This window comes from Geotrypetes seraphini, chromosome 3, assembly GCF_902459505.1.
Source record: "Geotrypetes seraphini chromosome 3, aGeoSer1.1, whole genome shotgun sequence".
NCBI classification, from domain to species: Eukaryota; Metazoa; Chordata; class Amphibia; order Gymnophiona; family Dermophiidae; genus Geotrypetes; species Geotrypetes seraphini.
In genome coordinates this window covers 327,022,930-327,048,032 of record NC_047086.1, presented here as the reverse complement: position 1 = coordinate 327,048,032, position 25,103 = coordinate 327,022,930, and the positions used below count along the sequence as shown (strand labels likewise).

The 25,103-nt window shown below is 42.8% G+C and overlaps 1 protein-coding gene across 5 annotated transcripts in view; it reads right to left on the bottom strand.

Moving 5' to 3' along the window:
- Positions 1-25,103, bottom strand: part of KIZ (kizuna centrosomal protein) — a 214,758-nt gene that overhangs the window by 171,093 nt on the left and 18,562 nt on the right. For all 5 annotated transcript variants that reach the window (XM_033935767.1, XM_033935765.1, XM_033935766.1 and 2 more), the window contains one exon: positions 253-880. In XM_033935767.1, coding sequence (XP_033791658.1) covers positions 253-880 — 628 coding nt within the window. The remainder of the gene's footprint in view (positions 1-252; positions 881-25,103) is intronic.

Here is a 25,103-nt window from a genome sequence, read left to right as displayed (position 1 = left end):
GGTGATTTAAACAGCCAAGAGCCAGTACAGAAAATATGGCAAGTTTACAGCTGAGACACTAAACACTTCTAAAAGTTAGCTGAAGCTAGAACAGATTTTTTTGCACTGGATTCTGTCAAATAAAAACGTCAACTTGAGGAAAAGCAGGATTGCAAGTTCTCACAACAAAGCATATAGCAGATATGCAGTTACAACAGTAAAATATTTTTAAATTCACATTGCTTTAAAATAGCATAATTAGCATAATCATACCTGACAAATTGTCCATCAGGTGGCATTTATTTAATGAAGGCTCACTTTTGTAATCATGGGTCACACAGCTTGGAAAGTTATCTTGGTCTTCAATTACTGCTATGTTTTCATATCCAAATGCATCTTCCATTGTCCTCATTATATTGTCACTCTTTAAATCTTTAGTTCTGTTCTCAGAAATCAATCTTTCTTGCAACTGGGGGTTAGGGTTAGCAGATTGCTTGATTTCTGCTAAATTATGTTGAATACTTTTACTGTTTTCTATTTTAAAGCAGCGAGTTGTTCCATTCTCAGTTGACAGAGTAGATGTGAGTGGCATTTTTTCACTAATCTGCCAAGAAGTCTTCTCATCTATTTTTTCAGTGTTATTTAAGCCCTGTATATCACTATTAGTTTCTATTACACAGCTGTCTGTCATCCTGCCATTCTTTGTTGCCAGTTTGAATGAATATGGGTCAGAAATTGAATAGGTTTTTGTAGACTTAGAAGCATTTTGCTGTGTACTAAAATGTTCAGTGCTTGAGGTGGCTGACATTTGGCGGCCCATAAAGATAGTTGCTGGATGATACCATCCTCTTGACGTGCTTGTACCATTGTTAATTCCTGTCTGTTTTGCAACCTGTAGCATCTGAAAGGCAGAGGTTCACAAGTTTACAATGAATTGTAAAGTTTAAATGGATGTGCTATATATTAAAAGATATAAAAAATAGTTCTTTGTAACAGAATGTTATTTGGCGCTATTGTTATCGCCTTATAAGAGCATATTAAGGTTACATTTAGCCCAGAATTTGTTTATTTTAGCACATCAATTTAGTAAACATCTACAACTCATGCAGAATGCCAAATCCAACCTTTTGCAGTGCCAAAAAAATCTGATCAGTACTATTACTTATTTCTATAATAATAATAATAACAGTTTATATATCACAGGACCGTGAAGTTCTATGCGGTTTACAAAGATTAAAAGATGGTACAAATTGAATGAACTTAACAGAGGTGAAAGACAGTTCAAGGGAACCATTACTGAAGAGAAAGAATTGTACGGGTCAGCTGTCTAGATACTTCAGGAACAGATATGTTTTTAGGCGTTTCCTAAATTCCCCATAAGTGGACGGCATAAGCAAATGTTCTAGATCATTGCCCCATAATGCTGCTTGGTGTGAGAGAAGGTATTGGTGGTGTCTTTTGAGTTTACATCCTCTAACTGGGGGCTGGAAACGAAGTTCAAGTGTGTGCTTCTCTTATGTCTGTTGGCTGAGAAGGAAAAAAGGTCAGTTATGTATTTAGGGGCTAGGCCATATAGTGCTTTAAAGCAGAAACAGGCAAACTTAAACTTTACGCGTGCCTCCATCGGTAGTCAATGCAGCTGTCGGTAGTAAGGTGTCACATGGTCAAACTTCCTCAGCCCGAAAATCGCTGCATTTTGTATTTGTTGTAATTGTCGCATATTCTTTTGGGAAATTGCTAAATAGGCGATGTTACAGTAATCAAGTTGACTCAGTACAAGGGATTGTACCAGAATTCTAAATGCTGACATATCAAAATATGCTCTAATGGATCAAAGTTTCCAGAGAGTGAAAAAACCCTTTCTGATCAAGGAGTCCATTTGGTCTTTCATGGTAAAGCAGTGATCTAGTGTTATACCCAAAACCTTCATAGTAGTCTGAATAGGATAACTAAGTTTATTGATACATAGTGGTGTTTTGGCGTCAAGCGAATGTGGCGAAGCTACAAAAAATTTTGTTTTTTCTGAATTAAGTTTCAATTTGAATTCAGTCATCAATTGCTCCATCGAATTTAGTGCTTCTGATGCTTTGGGAGTAACTTCCGAGAGAGAATTAGCAAATGGGATGTGCTACTAGATGTATACACTGCTTTATACAATTCACCACACTATTACAGATTATAAATTCAAACATAAATTAATATATAATGCTCAGACCCACAACCTATTAGTGCTCAATGTGAAGTGAACAAAGCATAGGTTGCCCAGTAGGACAATCATAGCACTGCTTGTCCTACCATCGTTGAACGGCTTTGTGTTTATGGTTGTTATTTATATTTTGTAATTTTCCCTCCTGAGGAAGCGAGATATTGTGAAATTCAAGTCGAGGGGTTGACTTGTGTTTCTCGGCTTCAGGAGCTCTATTGTATGTCGCCTGCATAGGATAAGCCCAGATAATGGATCCATTTTGATCCAACCAAGTTCATACAGATAAGTTTCTGTTTACATCTTGTTTGATTCTTATCTTTGAGTGGTTCAACGGTGGTAGGACAAATAGTGATATGATGGTTATTTATCACAGTTGTTAATATTATTTTTTTTACTCCCTTAATATATTTGGTTTGTTACACTGCTTTATATAAACACATAAGAGACCATCCTTGCTTGACAGAGTTTAAAATCTGCTCAAGAACCACAGGACAAATATGTGATTGGGAAGTCACTTATTAATAATAATAATAATAATTTTATTTCTTATATACTGCCCAACCAGAAGATCTGGACGGTTCACAGCAAGAGAATTCAGGCATATCAGTGAAGATGCAAGATACAGTAGGAATCGGTAGGATTTAATGCTATACAATACAATAAAATACAACATGATACCGGCAGTGAGGAAGAGGGAGCCGGCCGCGGGCAGCATAAAGCAGCCAGGGGGAGCACTGGTATGTTTCTTGCAGAGGGGGTGGAAGGCAAGAGAGACAGCTGCCTTTCTCAAAGCATTGTTTGTAAACAAGAGAGTGCAGGACACCGAGCCTCACCCAACTGCCGTGATGAAGGGATAGCACATGGAGGGAGACAACAAAGGTAGGGGGAATGATTTTATTTTCAATGTAGTGATTGAATTTTGTCAATTTTGAGAATTTTCATCTGCTGTCTATATTTTGCACTGTTCAGGAAGGAATGTATTTGTTTCTTTTTCTCTGGGGTTGTATTGCATGCAGTTTTGAATCTTAGGGTTTTGTTTGAATATATTAGTAATGTTTATGGTCCCGTATTTGCATAGGGGTAATCTGTTCTGGTAGGAATGAAGGTTGAGAAGCATACAGTGTGCTTTGTGTAGTTTAATTTTGTGGTTAACCATTATGTGTTGTTAATAAAATTATATTGTGTGTATATATGAAAAATGAATGGAAAAAATAGTGTTACAATTAGTACTACTACGGGGGCGGGGGCAGAGATGGGCGGGGTCTGGCCCACGACTTAGCCCAGTGCTCTTCAACCGCCGGTCTGCAGACCAGTGCCTGTCCACAAAATAACTCTTATTTCCGCCGGTCCATAGGTATAAAAAGGTTGAAGAACACTGTTATAAAGAAAAAACAGGTTTCAGCAGTCTGTTGGATATATGTAAACAAAGAAAGGGAGGAGTCAAAGAAGACACCAAGGTTACAAGCTGAAGAGACAGGGAGAATGTCAGTGTTATCCACAGAAATAAAGGATAGGGGAATAGAAGTCAGGTTTAGGGGGGAAAGATAAGATTGGTCATGTTCAATTTCAAATAGTGGTCAGACATCCAGGCAGGAATGTCAGACAAGCAGGCTGAGACTTGGGCCTCTTCAGAAAGAATGTGTTTTAAATTGCTTATATTTGTTTTTCCTACATGAATCACCACTTATTCCTTCTGTTCTTTTCTGGTCAATTAGATCTTCAAGTTTCAAGTTTTATTTAAAATTTGATTCAATTGCTTATCAAAATTTCTAAGCAATGTACAGTATTAAAAAATGGGGAATAATAACTTATATCACCTGACTCACATAAATGAACAAAACTAGACTAACTCGGAAACACAGGGAAAAGGGGAAGAACTATAATGATTATAGGACAGGAATGGGGATCATCTGATAAAATATAAGTTCAGTTTGAAAACCTGGCTGTTCCATCTTGCTTTTAAAAGAAATTAGGGCTGATTATATCAGTAGCGGAACTTTCGCTATGCCCTTTTGTATAATTTCTTAAGCTTTTGTGGCATATACCATATACTCAAATATAAACCAATCCGAATATATACCGAGGTAACCTTTTCCCCCCCCCAAACAAGGAGGAAAAAAAGGTTGATTCAAATATAAACTGAGATTAGAAATTTGGGTATGTGAGTGTCATTTGTCAGGTATCATGCCATATATAATCACTAATTCTTCAGCAAGATCTGTTTCAAGTCCAAAAAAACTGAAGGAGAGCCAACAAATATCTTCCTACTTAGGGCCATGACACTAACCAAAGTTTCTGGACTTTTATCCCCACCAGAACACCTGGCCTCAGCCACACATGCAGAAAACAGAAAAAGCGCTCTTCAAATACAAACTCACAAAGTAAAAGTACAGTGTTCCCCCGGTCGTTTGCGGCATTTTCCGACCGCGAACTGCTGACAAGGAGAGGACAGCTGGAGAGGCAGGAAAGAGCAGCCGGAGCGCCGGCAAGTGAAGGAAATCACTCGCTGTATGCTCTGACCACCTCTTCTTGCACTAAGTCGGGCCTTACTAATCAGGAGCTGCTTTGACACGCAGCTCCTGATTGGTAAGGCCCGACTTAGTGCAGGAAGAGGCCGGAGCATACAGCGAGTGATTTCCTGCACTCGCTGGCGCTCCGGCTGCTCTCTCCCCTGCCTCTCCCGCTGCCCTCTCTAGTCTTCCCCACGAAAAACCGTATTTGCGCTTTTTCAAGATTCGCGGGGGGTCCTGGAACGGAACCTCCACAAATATTAGTGGCGTACTGTACTATTGTACACAAACAGAACCCTAACATGCCATATGACACAAGAGAAACAGAAAGAAATATATTTCTTCCTGAACAGTCCAAATATAAAAACAACAGATTTTCAAAACTGACTTATTTCAATCACTAAATTGAAAATAAAAACATTTTTCCTACCTTTGTTATCTGGCAATTTTATTTTTCTGATTATCTTGTTCCATCTGTGCTCAACTCTTTCCAAGGTCTCCTTTGCATTTACTGTTTCTTTCCTCTCCTTCACTTTTTCAACGACATCCATCTGTGGCACTAATTTTCATATTCAGTTTTCTTCCATTTTTCCGCCTCCATTTCAGATCTATTTTTCCAACTCTTACCCTCTCCTCCATCCCTCTCTTCTCTTCTCTCCCATTTCCCTCTGTCCATGTGCACCATTTCTTCCCCCTCTTCACTTCTCTCCCATTTCCATCCATCTATGTGCACCAACACTTCCCTGGTCTCTCTTCTCTCCCACTTTCATCTGTCCATGTGCACCATCTCTTCCCTCCTCTTCCCCTTTCCTCTATCCATGTGAATCATCTCTCTCTCTGCCCTCCTTTTCCATTTCCCTCCATCCATATGCACCTTCGCCTTTCCCTTTCCTCTTGCCTTCCCCACCCCTCCATGTGCCACTATCTCTTTCTTCTCCCCTCCATCCATAATCCCCCAGTTCTTCTACTCTCTGCCCCTCCCATTCAGCATTTCTCCCTTTTTCCTCCCTCCTTCTCCCCAGTTCCACAGCCCCTCTCACCACAAAAACTACAACGAGGTCGCCAGCATAGCAGCGAACCTCTTGTGCTGCCCATGGCCTCCTCTGCACGGTTCCTTTGCTGTGATCCACTTAAGTAGAAGCAGGAAGTTGCTTCCGAGGGGGGTGGACCCAGGCAAACAAACAGTACAGAGGAAGCCAACCAAGTTAGTCTGCTGACTGCTGCCCATGCTAGGCAACCCAACATATACCCTTTTCCCCTTCGCCCAATTACAGATTTCTATGCATAGGAAAGAAACATCTAGAAAATCTATTACTGCATCCATCTAATTGTCATTTCTCAACACATAAAGACATTCCTGTAGGTCTCTTCTTGTGAACAACAAGAAAATTGTTCCATAAGAACATAAGAAATGCCGCTGCTGGGTCAGACCAATGGAGCATTATGCCCAGCAGTCCGGTCATGCGGCGGCCCTTTTGGTCAAAGACCAGTGCCCTAACTGAGACTAGCCCTACCAGAATAAGGCCTTGTTCAGTAGGAACTTGTCTAACTTTGTCTTGAATCCCAGGAGGGTGTTTTCCCCTATGACAGCCTCCGGGAGAGCATTACATTACAATAGTGATTTCTATTCCGCCATTACCTTGCGGTTCAAGGCGGATTACATAAGAATTGTCAGGACATTTAGAAGTACATGAGGAGTAGTCTGGACATTTTCTAAATTGCAAAGGATTAGAGAGTATTGCAGGAGATACTTGGGATGGATCTGGCTGTGTTAGTTTGTTTTTATGTATTTTTTGAATAGTAGGGTTTTTGTTTCTTTTTTGAAGGTTTTGTAGTCTGTGGTCAAGGTCAGTAAATTGGAGAGTTGGTGGCCCAGTTTTGCTGCTCGAGTGGCTAGGAGGTTGTCGTACAGTTTTTTTCGTTTGATGTTTTTGGTTGGAGGGTGCGTGAATGGTGTATGGGCTCTCCTGCAGTTTTCCACCACTCTCTGGGTGAAGAAGTACTTCCTTACGTTTGTATGTCTTCACCAACGCCCAAAGGAACAATCAAATCAACCAAACAGAACTCGATAGCGAAACTCTCTCGGACTTCTTCCAGTCCAAAGTACAAAACATCCGAGCTAACCTCGACCTCAACACCAAACCCACTCCTACTCAGCTCCAACCAACCCCTTCCGCCACTTTCTCCCAATTTCATCTAGCTACTCATGCGGAGGTCCTCGAAACCCTGAGAGAACTCAAACCCTCCAACACCATCCTCGACCCCTGCCCGTCCAGCCTCCTGCTGGCTGCCGGAGACGCCATGGCAGAATCCATCCTCCCCATCATTAACACCTCTCTAACTACTGGAACTGTCCCCCTCAGCTGGAAATCAGCTATTATCAAGCCCACTCTCAAAAAAACCCTCCCTTGATCCTAATGAACCTGGCAACTATCGCCCAGTCTCCAACCTCCCAATTGTCTCCAAACTCCTTGAACGAATTGTACTCCACCGCCTACACCCTTTCATTGAAGAACAAACTGCCCTATCCCCAGTCCAATCCGGCTTCCGTAAGGGCCACAGCACAGAATCAGTTCTCCTTGATATCATCGACAACAGCTGGTCAATACTGGACAAAGGCAATGACGCCCTACTAGTCCTACTTGACCTTAGCGCTGCCTTCGACACAGTTGACCACCACCTACTCACATCTAGGCTCCACGACCTCGGAATCAAAGACACAGCCCTCCAATGGATCACCTCCTTCCTTCACCAAAGGACCCAAACAGTCCTACTAGGGACACATAAATCTAACCCTAAGCCTATCAAATATGGCGTTCCTCAAGGCGCCCTTCTATCCCCCCTCCTATTCAATCTCTACATCAAACCCGTCATCGATATAGCGCAAAAATATAAAATCAAAATCCACTCTTATGCTGATGACATCCAGCTGCTCCTCCCCTTAGGCGAAAACCGGCCATCCCAAATTGCTAACCTCGAACTCTGCCTCACTGACATGAAAACTTGGATGTCAAACAACAAGCTTCAACTTAACGCCTCCAAAACCGAACTCCTATGGATCAGAAACAAAAACACCAAATACCTACGACCTACACTAACATGGGATTCCACTCCACTAACGGCAGCAGATCAAGTTCGCAGCCTGGGAGTAACCCTAGACGGACACCTATCCTTATCCAACCACATATCCCAAGTAGTCTCCACCTCCTTCTACTACCTTCGCCAACTGAAAAGGATCAAACCCTACATCTCCACACCAGACCTCGCCCAACTCCTATACGCATATGTCCTCTCCAGAATGGATTATTGTAACTCGCTATTTAACGGACTAACCAAAAATAATATCAAACGCCTCCAACAGGTCCAAAATGCAGCCATCCGCCTCCTACACAACCTCAACTACCGCGATTCCATCTCCCCGGCACTCCATGCTGAACACTGGCTCCCAATTAGCCAACGCTGTACTTTCAAAGCCCTGACAATTGCCCACAAGAGAATCTACTCCACCACCCCCTCCTACATAAAATCCAAACTTCCCATCTACAACCCCACTCGCACCCTCCGCTCAAAGTCAGAGATACGCCTATGCGTCCCCCCCGGAAGATCCCTGCTCACAGAAACTGCCCACAAACGATCCTACAGCCACTTCATTCCACACCTCTGGAACCAACTTCCCCCCCAACTTAGACAACAGAACTCATTATTAACATTCCGTAAATCGGTAAAGACCCTCCTCTTCAATTAAAGATCTCCTCTGTCTCTCCCCCCCTTAGGCCCCACCCTCCACTCTCCTATCTCCTTCCCGAAATTCCAGTATGACCCTCTCTTACTCTATCCACTAACAAATTGCACCTATACGCTTATAACTTTCCTTAAACTAAACTACTGTATTTCCCCCTTCTCTCTCTCTGCTTAATCTCCCTGTATTTAATTCTCTCCAAAAACTATAAATCCAATCACTAAACCTGTTGTACCACTTATATGTCTAGTTACTCCGCACTGTGTATGTTCATTTGTAAACCGTTCTGAGCTATTGGGAGGACGGGATAAAAATCTAAATAAATAAATAAATAAATAAATAATAAATATCCCCTTTCAACTTTAAAGAGTGCCCTCTCGTTTTCCCTACCTTGGAGAGGGTGAACAACCCTACTAAGTCCATCCCCTTCAGTACCTTGAATGTTTCGATCATGTCCCCTCTCAATTTCCTCTGTTCGAGGGAGAAGAGGCCCAGTTTCTCTAATCTTTCGCTGTATGGCAGCTCCTCCAACACCTTAACCATCTTAGTTGCTTTTCTCTGGACTCTCTCGAGTAGTACCATGTCCTTCTTCATGTACGGTGACCAGTGCTGTGCACAGTACTCCAGGTGAGGGCGCACCATGACCCAGTACAGCGGCATGATAACCTTCTCCGATCTGTTTGTGATCCCCTTCTTTATCATTCCTAGCATTCTGTTCACCCTTTTCGCCGCCGCCACACATTACATAGACATCTTCATCGACTTGTCGATCAGAACTCCCAAGTCCCTTTCCTGGGAGGTCTCTCCAAGTACCGTCCCGGACATCCTGTACTCGTGCTTAACATTTTTGTTACCAACATGCATCACTTTACACTTATCCACGTTGAACCTCATCTGCCATGTCGATGCCCATTCCTCGAGCATGATTATGTCATAGAAACATAGAAAAAAGCGGCAGAAAAGGGCTATAGCCCACCAAGTCTGCCCATTCCAAATATCCCCTCCCCTGAATTCACTCCCTAAAAGATCCCATGTGAGTATCCCATTTTCTCTTAAAATCCGTTACGCTGCTGGCCTCTATCACCTGGAGTGGGAGTCTGTTCCAATGATCCACCACTCTTTCGGTGAAGAAGTACTTCCTGGAGTCGCCATGAAACTTCCCTCCCCTGATTTTCAGCGGATACCCTCTGGTGGTCAAGGGTCCCATGAGCCAGAAGATATCATCTTCTGACTCGACACGTCCCGTGATGTACTTATACGTTTCAATCATGTCTCCCCGTTCTCTTCTTTCCTCGAGTGAGTACAGCTGCAATTTCTTTAGTCTTTCTTCATACGTGAGATCCTTGAGCCCCAAGACCATCCTGGTGGCCGTTCGCTGAACCGACTCGATCCTCAGCACATCCTTTCGATAGTGTGGTCTCCAAAACTGAACACAGTACTCTAAGTGAGGCCTCACCATGGATCTGTACAGCGGCATCATGACTTCAGGTCTCCTGCTGACAAAACCTCTGCGAATACACCCCATCATTTGTCTTGCCTTGGAGGAAGCCTTCTCCACTTGATTGGCGACCTTCATGTCCTCACTAATGATCACCCCTAGATCGCGTTCCGCCGTGGTCTTAACCAAGGTCTCACCATTTAGTACATAAGTTCTACGCGGGTTTCTCTTACCCAGGTGCATTATCTTGCATTTTTTGGCATTGAAGCCTAGCTGCCAAGTAGTTGACCATTGCTCCAGCAGCAGTAGGTCGTGTGTCATATTATCAGGTAATAAGCTTTTGCCTACTATGTTGCAAAGTTTGGCGTCATCGGCGAACAGTGATACCCTTCCTTTAAGTCCTTGCGTCATATCTCTTATAAATAAGTTAAATAGAATCGGGCCCAGGACCGAGCCTTGCGGCACTCCGCTGATAACGTCCGATGCTTCGGATGGGGTACCGTTCACCACCACCCTTTGAAGTCTACCGCTCAGCCAATCCCCAACCCATGTAGTTAGAGTGTCTCCTAATCCTATCGATCTCAGTTTGTTCAGTAGTCTTCGATGAGGGACGCTATCAAATGCTTTACTGAAGTCCAAATATACCACGTCCAGTGACTCTCCGGCATCCAGTTGTCTAGTAACCCAGTCAAAAAAGCTAATCAGATTAGATTGGCAGGATCTACCCTGGGTGAACCCGTGTTGGTGTGGATCACGCAGTTTTTCTTCGTCTAGGATTGTGTCAAGATTCTGTTTGATCAGTGTTTCCATAAGTTTACACACTATAGACGTGAGACTCACTGGTCTGTAGTTTGCTGCCTCTGTCCTGCAGCCCTTTTTGTGGAGTGGGATTACGTTGGCAGTTTTCCAGTCCAAGGGGACCCTTCCTGTGCGTAGGGAAATATTGAAAAGAACAGATAATGGTTCTGCCAGGACTTCCCTTAATTCCCTGAGCATTCTGGGGTGTAGGTTATCCGGTCCCATGGCTTTGTTTACTTTGAGACTTGATAGTTCGTCGTAGACGCTACTGGGTGTAAATTCAAAATCTTGAAACGGGTCTTTCTGGTTATCTCCCGTCTGCAGCTGTGGACCAGCTCCCGGCGCTTCGCGGGTGAAGACTGAACAGAAGTATTTGTTTAGTAGTTCTGCCTTGGCAGAATCTGATTCCGCAAAGTTACCGTCCGATTGCTTCAGGCGTACTATCCCATCTTTGTTTCTTTTCCTGTCACTAATATAGCTGAAGAAAGATTTATCCCCTTTCTTAATTTTCCATGCTAGCTCTTCCTCCATTCGGAGTTTGGCCTCTCTGACTTCTTTTTTGACAGCTTTAGATCTGTCTAGATAATCCTCTTTCGCCCTCTGTTTTCCTAAATGTTTGTAGGTGATAAATGCTTCTTTTTTCTGTTTAATTAGGTCTGAAATTTCTTTACTGAACCATTGGGGTCTTTTGTTTCTCCTGCGTTTACTTACTGTCTTTATGTATCGGTCTGTTGCTTCGTGTAGGATGGACTTCAGAGACGACCACATATCCTCCACATTGTCAGGTTTTGCTTGTTTATGCAGCTCCTGATGGACAAAATCTCCCATGCGGTTGAAGTCTGTGCCTCTAAAGTTGAGAACCCTTGTTGCTGTGTTTGTCTTAGGGAAACCTGTCTTGAGGTTGAGCCATACCATATTATGGTTGCTGGAGGCCAGTGTATCTCCTACTGAGACTTCCGTGACGCTATCTCCGTTGGTGAGAACTAGGTCTAGTATCGCCTGATCCCTGGTGGGCTCCAATACCAATTGCTAGAGACGTGCACCCTTTATGGAGGTTAATATTCTTTTGCTGCTACCCATTGTAGATCTTCGCAATCCCCCTGCGTCTTCACTACTCTGAATAACTTTGTGCGTCCGCAAATTTAATCACCTCGCTCGTCGTACCTATGTCCAGATCATTTATAAAGATGGTGAAGAGTACGGGTCCAAGCACCGAGCCCTGCGGCACCCCACTGGTGATGCTCTTCCACTCCGAGTATTGCCCATTTACCCCCACTCTCTGTTTCCTATGCTCCAGCCAGTTTTTAATCCACGAGAGTATTTCTCCCTCGATTCCATGATTCGCAATTTTCCGAAGTAGTTGTTCATGCAGAACCTTGTCGAACACCTTCTGAAAGTCCAGATATACAATGTCGACCGGGTCGCCCTTGTCTATCTGCCTGTTTACTCCCTCGAAGAAGTGTAGCAAGTTTGTCAAACAAGATCTGCCTTTGCTTAAACAGTGCTGGCTGGTCCTCTTCAGACCGTGTCCCATCAAGGTGATCAATGATGCGGTCCTTTATCAGCGCCTCTACAATCTTTCCAGGTACTGAGATCAGACTCACTGGTCTGTAGTTTCCCGGGTCTCCCCTCAAACCTTTTTTGAAGATCGGCTTCGCCACCTTCCAGTCCTCCAGAATCTTTCCTATTTTGATTGACATATTGGCTATTAGTTGAAGCAGTTCAGCTATGGTCCCTTTCAGTTCCTTGATGACCCTCGGATGGATGCCATCTGGTAACTGGGATTTATCACTCTTAAGCCTATCAATCTGCCTGTATACCTCTTCTAGACTGACCGTAAACCCTGTCAGTTTCCTGTTTTCACTTCCAGCATATAGCCTGATGGGTTCTGGTATGCTGTGTATATCCTCTTTGGTAAATACAGCCGCAAAAATATGTTCAGTCTATCGGCGATTGCTTTGTCCTCCTTTAGTGCTTCCTTTATTCCTTGGTCATCCAACGGTCCCACTGCTTCCTTCGCGGGTCGTTTCCCTTTAATATATCGAAAGAACGGCTTGAAGTTTTTCACCTCCTTTGCTATTTTTTCTTCATAGTCTCTTTTTGCCACTTTTACCGCCTTATGGCACCTAAGTTGATGTTGTTTGTGCTTATTCCAGTTTTCATCGGTTTTTAATCTTCCCATTCCTTAAACGAGGCTTTTTGTCTTTGATCGCTTCCTTAACCTCTACAGACAGCCACGCCGGTTCTTTATTCTTTTTCCTCTTTGATCCCTTGTTGATACGTGGTATATATAGATTTTGCGCCTCGGTGACCATATCCTTAAAAAGAGACCAAGCTTGCTCCAGCGTCTTTATAGTGTTTATCCTCTTCTTAATTTTCTTCCCCACCAAGCGTCTCATCCCTTCGTAATTTCCTTTTCGGAAGTTTAGGGCCGTGGCCATCGTTCTGGACCGACGTTTCGCCCCTATTTCCAGGTTGAAGCATATCATATTGTGATTGCTGTTTCCCAGCGTCCCTTCTACTTCTACATCCTGTGCCGGTCCTCGCAGCCCATTTAGAACTAAGTCCAGAATTGCGTTTCCTCTCATGTTTTCCTTGACAAGTTGTTCCAGGAAGCAATTGCCTACAGTTTCCAGGAACTTGGTCTCTCTAGCACAGCCGGAGGTGCCTAGGTTCCATTCTATCCCCAGATAGTTGAAGTCGCCCATGATAGCTGCGTTGCCTCCCTTGTAGTTGCATTTAATCTCATCCGTCATTTCTTCATCAATTTCTTCGGACTGCCCTGGGGGTCGGTAGTAGATGCCTATCCTTGTTTCTGGTCCATTTGTTCCTGGAATTTTGACCCATAGAGACTCTAACTTATCTGTCCGTTGTGGCATGTTCTCTCCAGTAGATTCAATTCCCTCTTTGACGTATATGGCAATGCCTCCTCCTTTTTGGACCACTCTGTCTCTGCAGTATAGTTTGTATCCCAGTAGCACCGTGTCCCAGACATTTTCATCAGTCCACCATGTTTCCATGATGCCGATGATGTTGACGTCATCCTTTTGTACCACAGCTTCTAATTCACCCATCTTATTTCTAAGGCTCCTTGCATTCGTGTACATACACTTGATTTGGCAGCCTGTTCCCTTCTTGCGTATCTTTCCCTCTTGTGTCCCTTTCGTTCTGTCCTATCTGCGATCTGCACGGTATCCTCCAAGTATATCGGTTCCCAAATCATCGACTCTCTCTCTTGGTCGACTGTCGGCTTTCCCCTTCTTCCTAGTTTAAAAACCTTCTCAACTTCTCTCTTGATGTTGCTTGCAAGTAGCCTTGTTCCGTCTCTGCTGAGGTGGAGTCCATCCTTCCTGAATAGCTTGCTCTTCCCCCAGAACGTCGTCCAGTTGCGTATGAACTGGAATCCTTCTTCCTCACACCAGCACCGCATCCACATGTTGACTGCTTGCAGCTCCATCTGTCTCTTCTCATCTGCCCTGAGTACCGGCAGGATCTCCGAGAATGCTATCCTCTGCGTTCTGGTCTTCAGCTTCCCTCCTAGCATCCAGAACTTGTCCTTCAGTACTTCTCTGTTGTAGTTCCTGTTGCTCACGTTGTTCATCCCCACATGGATCACCACTGCCATGTCTTCTTTTTCCACACTGTCGACAATCCTATCGATGCAGCTCACTATGTCTTCAACCTTGGCTCCGGGTAGGCTGGTAACCAGTCGATCCAGTCTTCCTCCTGCTATGTGGCTGTCAACTTGTCTGATGATAGAGTCCCCCATGATGATTTCTGTCCTTTCTATATTCTCTTGATTCTCCAGTCGCAGGTCCATGCCCCTGGCGTATGTCCATCTCTTAAGCCATAGGTCTGTGTCCTTTGTTCCTATCCATTTCCTCTCATCCTGGCGTTCGTCTTCTTGTGTGTTCCCTCTGCCATTTCCAGATCTTGCTGCTGCTGTGTCTCCCATTTCCTCCTGGTGGCTGTCCGTCTGCTGGTTCACAATCTTTGTACGTGTATCCTGGCAGTTCCACTGTAGCTATGTTTTTCCATGGCCTCCCTGTATGCCTCTTCTATGAAGTTCTCCAGCTCCTGGACTTCTTCCTCGATGGTGTCCGCTGTCTTGATCATCTCTGTCTTCTTCCTCTACTGTTTTAAGTGCCTCCAGTTCCAGTATTCTGCCCTCCAGGAGACTGACTTGCTTCTTCAGGCTTTCCAGTTCTCCGCATCGAGCCAATCACTGAGCAGCGTGGGACCAGACAGGAAGCGCAAAGGTCACGCTCTTGCGCTGCGCCGCTCTGTTTCCAAAGACAGCCATCCAGCAGGAGAGCACCACAACTTTAAACAGGTACTAGGGCGGCTTCAGGATGGCTCCTTCGGTTGCAGGCGGCTTCAGGCTGTGGGCGGGCTGCTTCAGGCTGCTTAGCAACAGGCACACCTCACTGTAGAGGAGGAAATTTTTTTTCCTTGGTTTTTCCTCCTCTACAGGGGGGTGTATCTTATGGACCGAAAAATATGGTACATATATTTTGTATATAACTGTCATCATTAAAACTTTGGTTGCTATACTGTTCACCATTTATTCTTTTTCAAATAAGCAGTGGATTTTCCCCAAGTCTCCCTTAGTAGTTTATGGACTTTTCTTCCAGGAACTTGTCCAAATCTTTCCTTAAACCCTGTTATTCTAAGTGCTTTGTTACATTCTCTGGCAACAAATTCCACAGCTTAAATTATATATTCTTTATTGAAGGCATAACAGCATTCCTAGTGAGCCCTGTCCCACTCTCTAAGATAGTAACATAGTAGATGACAGCAGATAAAGACCCGAATGGTCTATCCAGTCTGCCCAACCTGATTCAATTTAATTTTTTTTTAAATTTTCTTCTTAGCTATTTCTGGGCATGAATCCTAAGCTCTGCCCGGATAAAATAACAAAATAAGTAATTTAGGCCCCCTTTTACTAAGCCGTGGGAGCGAGTGCCGCACAGTAAATGTTCAGACACCCATTCAATCTCTATGGGCGTCAGAGTATTAATGCGTTAGCCCGCGCTATCGGGCTTAGTAAAAGAGGGGATTAATTCTCTATAGAATAATATTAAATATTATATGAAATTATTCCTTTTCAACAAGTTTCTTAAACAACTTCACAAAAGTCAAGGTCATTATGATTGTACAGAAGGTGACAAAATGCTGTAAAATCAAGGTTTAACTTTAATAATCTACACAGTAGAAGGGGAAAGGGAAACTTCCTATAAAGAAAACTCAGATTAATGCTTGCTAATGTACTGAAGAAAAAAAAACTAAAACCTTCCTTCAACTATAAAAACAAAATAATGTGGCCTCTGTTTCTTTTCTGATAAGAGTCTTAAATACCAGTTAACAGCATAATAACATTCACTGGCGGCCAGGCAGCTTGCTTAGCCAATGTATAAAGCAGGTACAAGGAGAAAAAGTTAATTTCTTGGCTGAATGATTCCATCGATAGCTATGGGGCAAACTAGAAAGTCTTTTAGTAAAGTAGCAGTTGATTCTTCTATCAATCTGCAGCACGCATACTCTTCCAAGGAATGCATTAAATATGAAAATCATATCCCGTTATCATCTCCTTCCAGCTTTCAGCCCAGTAAGCTTTTCTTAATGAATGTTGCAGCCTAAGGGACAAGCATGCAGTTGGCTTTTCTGAATAATGGAGTGATGCTACCGTTTTTGCTTAATACAATATCGAAAAGCTGAGGGGGTTTCATACATAGTCACAAGTGACTACTCTTGCCAGCATGCTCAAAGTTATTATAAGATGTTTTTAGGCATTGCATCTAAAAGAGCTTTACTGCTTTTAGTGAAGAAAGCAGCTATGGTATTGAACTGTATCATTTATAGGGAGATAGTAAGAGGGATTAGAAGTCTGCGTGACTGCAGATACATAGCAAAACATATTTAAGTAGTTTTTGTCAATCTTTTTGTTATATATGAGATACACAATCTTTTTCAAATTTGTACAAAGGTCAATATGTACAGATTATTTAATATGTATGAAATAATATATTTCTTCATATTCAGAAATATTTAAAATATTGTAACACATACTTCTCCCAAGTACAAAAATAGAAATTAAAGCTCAAAACTATTATCTGTTCTTCTAGTAAAAATAAGAATAATTAATTCAAAAAATCATATGGACAATTAAAAATATTTGTAATCATAAAAAAAGAACTACTAAATGAGGACATTATAAATATAAGTGTTAATCGTTAGAATAACCAATAAAAAGGACAAAGGCAGAATAAAAGTAATAACTAGTAAAGATATAAATAATAAGTAAAAATAATAATAAGAACTACACAATTTCTGAAACAGTGCACAGAAATGTTTAAAATTCTGGCATTAATTCAGAATTGGTAGAGTAGTAACACAGATTGTAAAGTGCTGCAAATATAGCCCTGTATACTAAGCATTTTCTTTGTATACATAAATTGGGTGAAGATTGTTATGGGTAGATAGTCAGTATGGTTTAAATAAGCAGGAAAAGCTTCTGCCTGTTTAAATTATGCCGACTTTGCTGACAGCCAATATTCAGCAGCACTCAACTTAGTAGTGCAGCTGAATACGGACTCTGACCTTCACAGCACTGAACAGTTAGTGCCGAGGCAGTCTAGAAACGGCGTCTGGGAGGAGCCTTGAATTATGTGGGCACCAATGACACTCAGCCAGAGTGGTTAACAAGTAAGGCGAATGAAGCTATTGGAGCTAAAAGAAAATCATTCAGAAAATGGAAGAGGAAACAAATAATAGGAAAAAGGATAAGGAATGGCAAGTCAAAATCAAGGTGCAAAGACAGACCTTGCAAGAGCAAAGAGAGACCTTGAAAAGAAGATTGCACTGCAGGCAAAAAAAAAAAAACAAAAAAACACACACACAGCAAAAACTTCTTTTTTGGGGTGGGCTAGGTATTTTAGAAGCAATATGCCAGCAAAAGAACCAGTTGGACTGATAGATGACCAAGAGGTAAAAGGGGCACTCAGGGAAGATAAGGCCATAGCAGAGAAATTAAATGAATTCTCTGCTTCAGTCTTCACAGAGGAAGATGTGGGGGAAGATACCAATGCCAGAAATGGTACTCAGTGCCGATGAATCAGAGGAACTGAAACAAATTTCTGTAACACTGAAAGAGGTAATGGAGCAATTTGATAACTGAAGAGTAGCAAATCACCTGGACCAAATGGGATACATCCCAGTGTACTGATAGAATTGAAAAGTTAATTTGCAGATTTGTAATTTATCTTTAAAATCCAGCATGATGCTGGAAGGCCAGAGTGGCCAACATAACACCAAATTTTTAAAAAGGGTTCCAGAGGTGATCTGGGAAATCATAGACTGGCGAGTCTGACGTCAGTGCTGGGAAAGATGGTAGAGACTATTATAAAGAACAAAATTAAGAGCATATACAAAAGCACGGATTAATGAGACAAAGTAAATCTTGCCTCACCAATCTATTACATACCTTCGAAAGGGTGAATAACCATGTGGATAAGGGTAAGCTGATCAATACTGTGTCTGGATTTTCAAAAGGCATTTGACAAGGTACTTCATGAAAGACTTCTGAGGAAGTTAGAAAGCAACAGGATAGGAAATAATATCCTATTATGGATTACAGTAAGAACTGGTTAAAAGATAAACAAAGAATATGGTTAATTTATCAATAATTCAATGGAGAAGTAAACTGGGGTTCCCCATGGGTCTGTGCTGGGACTGTTGCATTTGAACATATTTATCAATGAGCTAGAGATGGGAATAACCAGTAAGACTGTTGTCATCAGCAAATTTAACTAAGCTGTTCAAAATTGTAAAATTGCAAGAGGACCTTGCGAGACTGGGAATCAAAACGGCAGATGACATTTAATGAGAACAAGTGCAAAGTGATGCATGTAGGGAAAAGGAACCCAAAATATACCGGTAGTTACCTGATGCAGGGTTCCATGTTAGGAGTCACTGCCCAGGAAAAGGGACTAGGTCTCATTGTTAAAGATACAAAGGATACGTTGAAACCCTCAGCTCAGTGTGAAACGGTGGCTAAGAAATCAAACAGAATGCTAGGAATTATCAGGAAAGGAATGGAATACCAAGATGAAACTGTCATAATACCCCTGTATCACTCCATGGTGCAGCCACAACTTTGATTACTGTGTATTATTCTGGTCGCCTTATCTCAAAGCGGAATTAGAAAAGACACAGAAAAGGCTGACAATGATGGGACAATTTCCATATAAAGAAGGGCTAAAGCAGCAAGGGCTCTTCAGCCTGGAGAAGATACAGCTCAAGGGAGATATTATTGAGGTCTATAAAACACTGAGTGGAGTAGAACGGGGTAGATGTGAATCACTTATTTACTCTTTTCAAAGATACTAGGATTATGGGGCATGCAATGAAGCTCCTAAATAGTAAATTTAAAACAATATTTTATATTGTTCCTAAAATCCACAAGGTATAACACCTCCTTCCAGGATGCCCTATTGTGTTCTTGCAAGGTACAGTGTTTGAACCCTTGTTCAAATTTATTGACTGGTTTTTGAAGCCTTTGGTAGGAAATGCTAGGTCCTTTGTAAAGATACGACTCATTTTTTTATCAATTGCAACATCTCACCGATATTCAGGATGCCAATATACTTATTATAATGGATTTGGAATCTCTGTATTCCAATATTCCTCAAAATGCTGCTCTTGAACTGATATCTTTGATCTTTAGGCAAGAAATTCATCATACATGGGTTAGAGCCGATTTTCTCATAGCACTGGCTAAGCTGGTTCTTCAACATAATTATTTTATGTTTGATAATAAATTCTTTTTACAGATGCAGGGGGTGGCTATGGGGACCGCAGCTGCTCCTAGCATAGCTAATTTTTTTTTCCAAATTTGAAGAAGTGTACCTTTATCCATCTCAGTGGTTTCAATACATTATGGTTTGGTTGCATTAAATTGATGACGTATTCTGCATCTGGGCTGGACCTGAAAATTTGCTATCTCCATTTTTAGATTCGATTAATAAGCAAGATAAACATCTGAAATTTACTATGACTTCAGACCATTGTCATATAGCTTTTCTGGACGTTCTAATTTGCAAAAAAATTCCTATTTTAGAAACAACTGTTTTTAGGAAACTAGTGGATACCAATAACTATCTAAGTACAACAATTGTCATCTGACCCGTCTGAAGCAATCTTTGCCCATAAGCCAGTTTCTCAGGATCAGGAGATTGTGTTAAAGCACTGAAGAATATAAGGTTCAAGCGTGTAGTTTGTATAATCATTTCAACAAGGACACCCTCACGGGGTCCTCCAACACGCTTTCCTTAGAGCATTATATGCCAATTGAGAGCTGTTACTTCAAACCAAGGGTACAACAAGGGAAAACAAAACGGTAGTGTACTAACTTTTACTGATTATTCAGCTGACACAGGGGGATTGTGAAGATCTGCAACGTGACATAATCAAGCTTGAGAAATGGGCATCGACATGGCAAATGAGGTTCAACGTGGATAAGTGTAAAGTGATGCATATCGGGGAACAAAAATCTCATGCACGAAAACAGGATGTCCGGGGCGGTGCTTGGAGAGACCTCCCAGGAAAGAGAATTCTGATCGACAAGTCGATGAAGCCATCTGCACAATGCGCGTCAGAGGCAAAAAGGGCAAACAAAATGCTAGGAATGATTAAGAAGGGGATCATGAACAGATCAGAGAGGGTTATCATGCCGCTGTACCGGGCCATGGTACGTCCTCACCTGGAATACTGTGTTCAGCACTGGTCGCCGTACATGAAGGACACGGTACTACTCGAAAGGGTCCAGAGAAGAGCGACTAAAATTGTTAAGGGGCTGGAGGAGTTGCCGTACAGTGAGAGATTGGAGAAAATGGGTCTCTACTCCCTTGAAAAGAGGTGACTGAGAGGGGACTTGATCGAAATGTTCAAAATACTAAAGGGAATAGACTTAGTAGAGAAAGACAGAGGGGCTCATAATCGAAAGAGAAAAATGTCCAAAAACCAGCCTAAGTCGTCACTTGGACGAACATTTCTTAAAAACATCCAAGCGCCGAAAATAAAAACGGGTTTTGGACTTATTTCTAAACGACCTAGGCCTTCATAGTGCCGCTCAACGTCCAAAGCTAAACAGGGTGTTTCAGGAGGCGTGTCAAGGGCAGGAGTTGGGCGGGACGTGGGCTGGCTTAGACTTAGTCGTACAGCATGTATAACCGAAAATTATACAGCCCAGGATCGACGGAACTTGGACATTGTGACTTAGACCATGTACAACATGATCTAAGTCACAAAAACCCACCTAAAGTGACCAGATAAGCACTGCAAACACATAACACAGACCCCCCACACACTGCCCCAGTGATCAGCAACCCCCCCCCCCCACAAAAATTTTATTCACAACTTTAAATTTCAGCCTCTAGACCATCATCACCTGGCCGCCTGGCATAGGAAAGCCTAGTCATCCAGCACAGAGGCAGCTTAATTCGTCTTGGGGGTGGGTTAGGGATCCATAGAGAGGAGGACCCATGCCCATAAGCCCCTGTAATCACTGCATTGATACTTAAACATCTGCACTGCCCTAAACACCCCCAAAACACTTTTTTACTGGCATATAAGTGGCTCCTGCAGCCATAAGGGTTATTGGGGTGGTAGATAAGTGGGTCTAGGGGATTCTGGAGGTGGTTTGGGGGGGCTCACCCTAACATATAAGGGAGCTGTAGGGAGGAGAAGACATGGCACCCTTTTTGTGAAGTTCACAGCAGTGCCCTGTAAGGTACCCCACTATTTAGGTGGCATATCTGGGTGTGCAGTCCATCACTTTGCAGACCCCTCCCATGTCCAACAAGGCTTGTCCTAGGCATTTTGGACTTGGACGGAAATGTGGTATAAAGATGGACGATTTAGCGGCTTGGACGATCAGATCGGCAGGACATAATTAGATGATTTTCGAAAGTAAAAAAAAGTTGGACGTCTCTTTCGAAAATGTGTCTTAGGCTCTTTTTAACTTTGGACGACTTGCGAGATGGACATAAAACGGACTTAGACGTCCCTTTCGATTATGCACCTCAGAGTGTTCACCCTCTCCAAGGTAGGGAGAATCAGAGAGCACTCTCTAAAGTTGAAAGGAGATAGATTTCGTACAAATGTAAGTAATTCTTCTTCACCCAGAGAGTGGTGGAAAGCTGGAACGCTCTTCCGGAGTCTGTTATAAGGGAAAATACCCTCCAGGGTTTCAAGACAAAGTTGGACAAGTTCCTGCTAAACTGGAACGTATGCAGGTGAGGCTGGACTCATTTAGAGCACTGGTCTTTGACCTGAGGGCTGCCGCGTGAGCGGACTGCTGGGCAGGATGGACCACTGGTCTGACCCAGCAGCGGCATTTCTTATGTGCTTATAAAACAACTATCAGATGCCATTGGCATATTTTACAATTACATGAGACATTTCAAAATGCCCCATGCATTACTTATTCTTGTACTAAGAATCTGGCTGATTACACCGTACATTCTGGTTTTCACATCTAATTCCCGTACAGACAACCAGACTGGAGTACATAGGTCATGTGGTCACTGTGACATGTGTTTGACCACTATTGCCTGCATGATCTAATCTAATCTAATCTAAACCTTAGGTTTATATACCGCATCATCTCTACATTCGTAAAGCTCGACACGGTTAACAAGAGTTAGGGTAGAAAGAAACTCCAGTATAGGGAAGAGGAAAAATGAAGAGAAAATTTAGGACTAGATTAACCAGAGAGGGAGGAGGAGTTATATTTTTGAGAATAACCAGGTTTTCAGATTTTTACGGAAGAGTTGTAGGGAGCTCAGATTAACTAAGAGTGGGAGGTAAGGTTGTTCCAGAGCTGAGTGATTCTGAAGAGGAGGGAAGAACCTAGTTTTCCTACAAGGGAAACGCCTTTTAGAGAGGGAAAGGAAAGTTTCAGTTTTTGGGTGGATCTGGAGGAATTGGGGTTAGAGGAGTTCCAAGAAAGAGTAATGAAGGGAGGGAGGATACCGTGTAGGATCTTGAAAGTGAGGCAGGCACATTTGAAGTGGACTCTGGAGATTATCAGAAGCCAGTGGAGCTTGGACAAAAGCAGTGAGACGTGGTCGAATTTGCTTTTTGCGAAGATAAGCTTAGTAGCGGTATTCTGAATCCGCTGGAGTCTTTGAAGGTATTTCTTTGTTAGGCATGTGGACTCATCCCTGTACTAATAAAATCTACTCACTTAAAGCAGTTACCCATTGTACATCTACTTGGGTTATATATGTAATTATATGTCCTTGTGATCTGATTTGTGTACGACGTACTCAGCAAATTATTTGCACTAGACCAGGGGTGGGCAAACTTTTTGACTTGTGGGCCACAATGGGTTCTTAAATTTTCCAGAGGGGGGATCTGATGCGCCCCGCATTTCCACAAAACCAGCGTTTCATGGCCACCGCAGAACAATGATGGTAAGAGAAAGGGTTAAGGCAGAAAGAAAGAAAGACCCCCCCCCCCAAAGGGCAAACTGTTGTTTCTGGTTTCTGCTTTCATCTTCTTTTCACTCTCTTCCTTCCAACATCTACCCTCTCTGTCTCTTCAATCCAGCATCTGCCCATTCCATCCACTGTCTGCCCTCTCCTCCATCCATATGGTATCTGCCTTCTTTCTATGCCTCTCTCCCCTTTCTATCAAGCCTGCGCCTCCTCTCTCCTTTTTACATGATTAATTCCAGCTTCACTGCTCTCTTCATTTTTCTCTCTCCTACGCCAGATGTAGCATCTTTGTCCCTCTCTCCTTATTTCTCTGCTGAACCCCCCTCCCCTTCCCAGCATCAATCTCTCTATTTTCTCATTCCTTTTGTCTCTCCTCCTTTCCCTCATCTGATATCTCCATTCCACCCATGACCTTTGATGGGTCATGACGCCTCTGAGGAAAGAGGACGTTGCATCATACTGCAGGTTGAGAAACACTACTGTACAGCATCCTGTCTGTTGGACTCATGTGCTGCTTTCACTTCTCTGGCTCTAGGGTTCTTTAGCTTAAAGGACCAATCCCCTGTGTAATTTCAGCCTGTTAATTTCTCCAGGTAAGCAGGCTTTCTATACTATTCCTCTGGTTTCCTTACTTTGGGGTCTTTGCTCTGGGATTCTTAGTCAGATCCATCTCTCCCCTTTTTTTCCTTCTTCCCTCTGACCCCTCTTATACATCTCAGTTGGGTTCAAGAAGGCTCTTTGCCCCACTCTGCTGCCTTATCTCTGGGATTAGAAAAAGAGATTATGTGCTTACCCTGGTAAGCTCTTTTCCATTAGGTAGACTAAGGGTAGTGCCCCATGGCCGCATGCCATCTGCAGAAGGAATCCACTCTAGATTTTTTCTTTTGTTTCTGCTGTACTTCACTGGGCTCCTTAGTTCCACCTGCAGATAGTACCCAAGCACTGAGAACCACCCAATGCACGTGAAGTAGAGGCACCCGTAACAACAGGCTTAAATAAACTATTTTGCTCAAGAATCAACTCAAAAGCAAAGTTAACCACCAACACAGGCTTCAAAATGAGCTCAAAAACTACTCCCCAATAAATTGAAACATATAAACAAATTCTTCCCAGCCTCCAAGGGCTGACAGGCATCCAAAAATCAGCTCAGAGAAGCATAAACAGACTGAAAAAGGAAGGCAGGCACAGTAAGGACTGGGTCTAGAACAGGGATCTCAAAGTCCCTCCTTGAGGGCCACAATCCAGTTGGGTTTTCAGGATTTCCCCAATGAATATGCATTGAAAGCAGTGCATGCACATAGATCTCATGCATATTCATTGGGGAAATCCTGAAAACCTGACTGGATTGCGGCCCTCAAGGAGGGACTTTGAGACACCTGGTCTAGAATGTCTCACCGATCTACTGGAAAAGAGCTTACCAGGGTAACTACATAATCTCTTTTTCCAGTGCAATAGGTGAGACATTCTAGACAGATGGGACATACAAAAGCAGTCTCCAAAATGCTAGGGTGGGCCCAAAAGCCAAATCCTATCTTGTTGTCACATCCACTCTGTAAAACTTGGCAAATGTGTGAAGAGAACACCACGTTGCTGCCCTGCAAATCTCCTCAGGGGAGACATATCTAGCTTCAGCCCAAGAAGCCGCCACACTCCTGGTAGAATGTGTCTTGACAGAAATAGGGGACTGTTTCCCAGAAAGAATGTATGCTGATGTAATGATCCTACAGATCCATCAGGAAATCATGGCCTTGGAGGCAGAAGTGCCCTGTTTAACCGAATGAGTCAGCACAAACAGATGGTCAGAGAAATGAAACTCATTAGTGACCTCCAGATAATGTAGCAGTACTCTGCGCACATCCAGTTTCTTCAACAGGCAATCTTGTGTCCTGAAAGGCAGGCAATCAGACTTCCTGATTAATATGGAAAGTCGAAA